The sequence below is a fragment of the Drosophila persimilis genome, unplaced genomic scaffold, assembly GCF_003286085.1.
Source record: "Drosophila persimilis strain 14011-0111.01,24,50 unplaced genomic scaffold, DperRS2 tig00000520-arrow-pilon, whole genome shotgun sequence".
NCBI classification, from domain to species: domain Eukaryota; kingdom Metazoa; phylum Arthropoda; class Insecta; order Diptera; family Drosophilidae; genus Drosophila; species Drosophila persimilis.
Window position 1 is genome coordinate 602064 of NW_020825317.1, and position 2104 is coordinate 604167.

Genomic DNA, 2104 nt, shown 5'->3' on the forward strand with positions numbered 1-2104 from the left:
CTCAGGTGGGCGAGAAAGACCCACAAACAATGTCTTTTTCACTACTGTCGCTTTCCTCATTATTCTCGTCCCTTTACTCATCTGGTAACTTTCGCAGACTCTCGAGCAAATATTCATATGTTCGCTTACTAGTCAATGATTTCAACAGGTAAAGATCACCTTCAAGCAACTCTGCAGAGTTGCTGACTCTACGGCTGTCAGCATACCTTTCATCGTGCTCGTGCTCGGGACAACCTAGTCATTGGCCCTACTTGCACCTGCCGCTATCAAATGTAAATCTATTTTATGCATCGAAATTGGAATGTTATAGTTCATTTAATTAAATTATGCGTTTTGAAGGTGTTAAATAGATGATACGCAGTTTTTAGAATTTCTATTAAGCATGATTGGAAGCCCGATTGAATATACAATGCTCCCGTACTTACAAGCTTCACCGTATACAGAGATTACATCCGTTAATATTTATTCCGCTGATAAATGTTGGACTGAACAGGCTAGTTGGTCATAAAATATTTAGCAGTACGCTATGAATATTATACATTAATATGATATGATAGTTATAATCTATAAGACAGTTCTAAAAATCTTGTATTTTCTATCTCAGTCTATATTCGATCTGAGCTATGACCGCGTAAGTAACTTCTGTATTAATTTCTTACAAATAATTACTTGATTCAATTATAATACTATTGCTATAACCTTTTTGGGAATGTTTGTATGAGTGTAAATAATAAATTTAAAAATTCAATTTTTGCGTTCCTTTTCTTTGCATGTAGGCATGGGAGGTGCAAAAAATGTGACATAATTTCGCAATGTTTTTTAATCGGGTAAGAAAACGATTTTAATTTTGTTTTTTTTTTTGTAGTTTTGTCAGCTCCACGCTGAATACTCTATACGATTTATGTACATAACCAAATTTGTGTTCCGTTGCATATCGTATAGTTTGACTGAGATTTGAGTTCGTGCATTAGTCCATTTTTCCCACTCTCCTTATTCGGATGGAGTTAGATCGCGCTCCAGCTCGTTTTCGTTAAGAATTTGCGACAGCAACTCGTAAAGCGGCTCGAAAATTTTTTTGGCGCCGGTATTCGTAAGGTTTTTGTAGTCAAACATATCGTGGTGACTGATAGTACCGTCACACTGTACCAAACCCTTGTCGATGGCAACTGTCTGTACGCGATCCATGCCCTTAGTCATCTCTTTAACCAACTCGTTAATTTTGGCATTTTTTTCGCGAAGTTTATTAGGTTGTTGACCTCGTGGGAGCAGTGACTGCATATACGTAATAGGTATTATGGTCATGTATATTTTCATAGGGAGAGAACGACTGGACACTTACAGGAAGTATAACGTAGGCGCCGTTGAGTTTCTCACATATTTTTGAAACATTTGCGAGAATACCTTCCGCTACTTCGGCGGCACTGTTGTTAACATTGTTGGTGCCAACGTGCAGAACAACTATTTTCGGATTAACATTGTCCAACGCTCCATTTTCGATACGCCACAGAACATGTTCTGTACAATCGTCCCGTATGCTGAAATTTAGGCAGTGCAATGGTGCAAAATACTGATTCCACGTCTCGCTATCTTGTAGCGTCTCAAATATGCAATCTCCGAGGAAAATCACATCAGGATCTTTTTCACGACAATCCGAAATAAACCGACGATGTATGCTATGCCAGCGTTTGTCACCGGCATCGTCGGGAACGGGCGTGGGCAAAACACACGGATTCATATTCGTGTTCGGAATATTCTGCATTCAACGCAGCTCTTCGTGCTGAAAAAAAAGAATTCGCTCAGGAATATAAAAGTTATTTGCTTCGTCTCCTGTACCTGATATTTACAATGTTTTAAATGTTTTCTTCTGAAGCGGACGCAAATGAACAAAATTACAATATAAAGAATCATTAACACAAAACGGCGCCGTTATATATATGGCCAATGACCACGGCATTAATTGATTGGACATATCACATATCGATATTTTCAAATATTTTATCGATACTATGGTCATATATATATATTAGGATGCAAATAGGCTCTGCACACTGAGAAAATACCCGAGGAACGGTGGGAAATTTAGGGAGATTGAAGCCCCGAATCA

The 2104-nt window shown here is 38.3% G+C and overlaps 1 protein-coding gene across 1 annotated transcript; it reads right to left on the reverse strand.

Annotated features, from left to right (window-relative positions):
* Positions 1-296: 296 nt before the first annotated feature.
* On the reverse strand, positions 297-1867 carry LOC6603498 (platelet-activating factor acetylhydrolase IB subunit beta homolog). Its single transcript, XM_002028442.2, has 3 exons — positions 1834-1867; positions 1340-1777; positions 297-1272 (listed from the first exon to the last, which is right to left on the reverse strand). The coding sequence occupies exons 2-3, from the start codon at positions 1757-1759 to the stop codon at positions 991-993; spliced, it is 702 nt and encodes a 233-aa protein (XP_002028478.2). The 5' UTR covers positions 1760-1777; positions 1834-1867; the 3' UTR covers positions 297-990.
* Between the last annotated feature and the right edge of the window lie 237 nt (positions 1868-2104).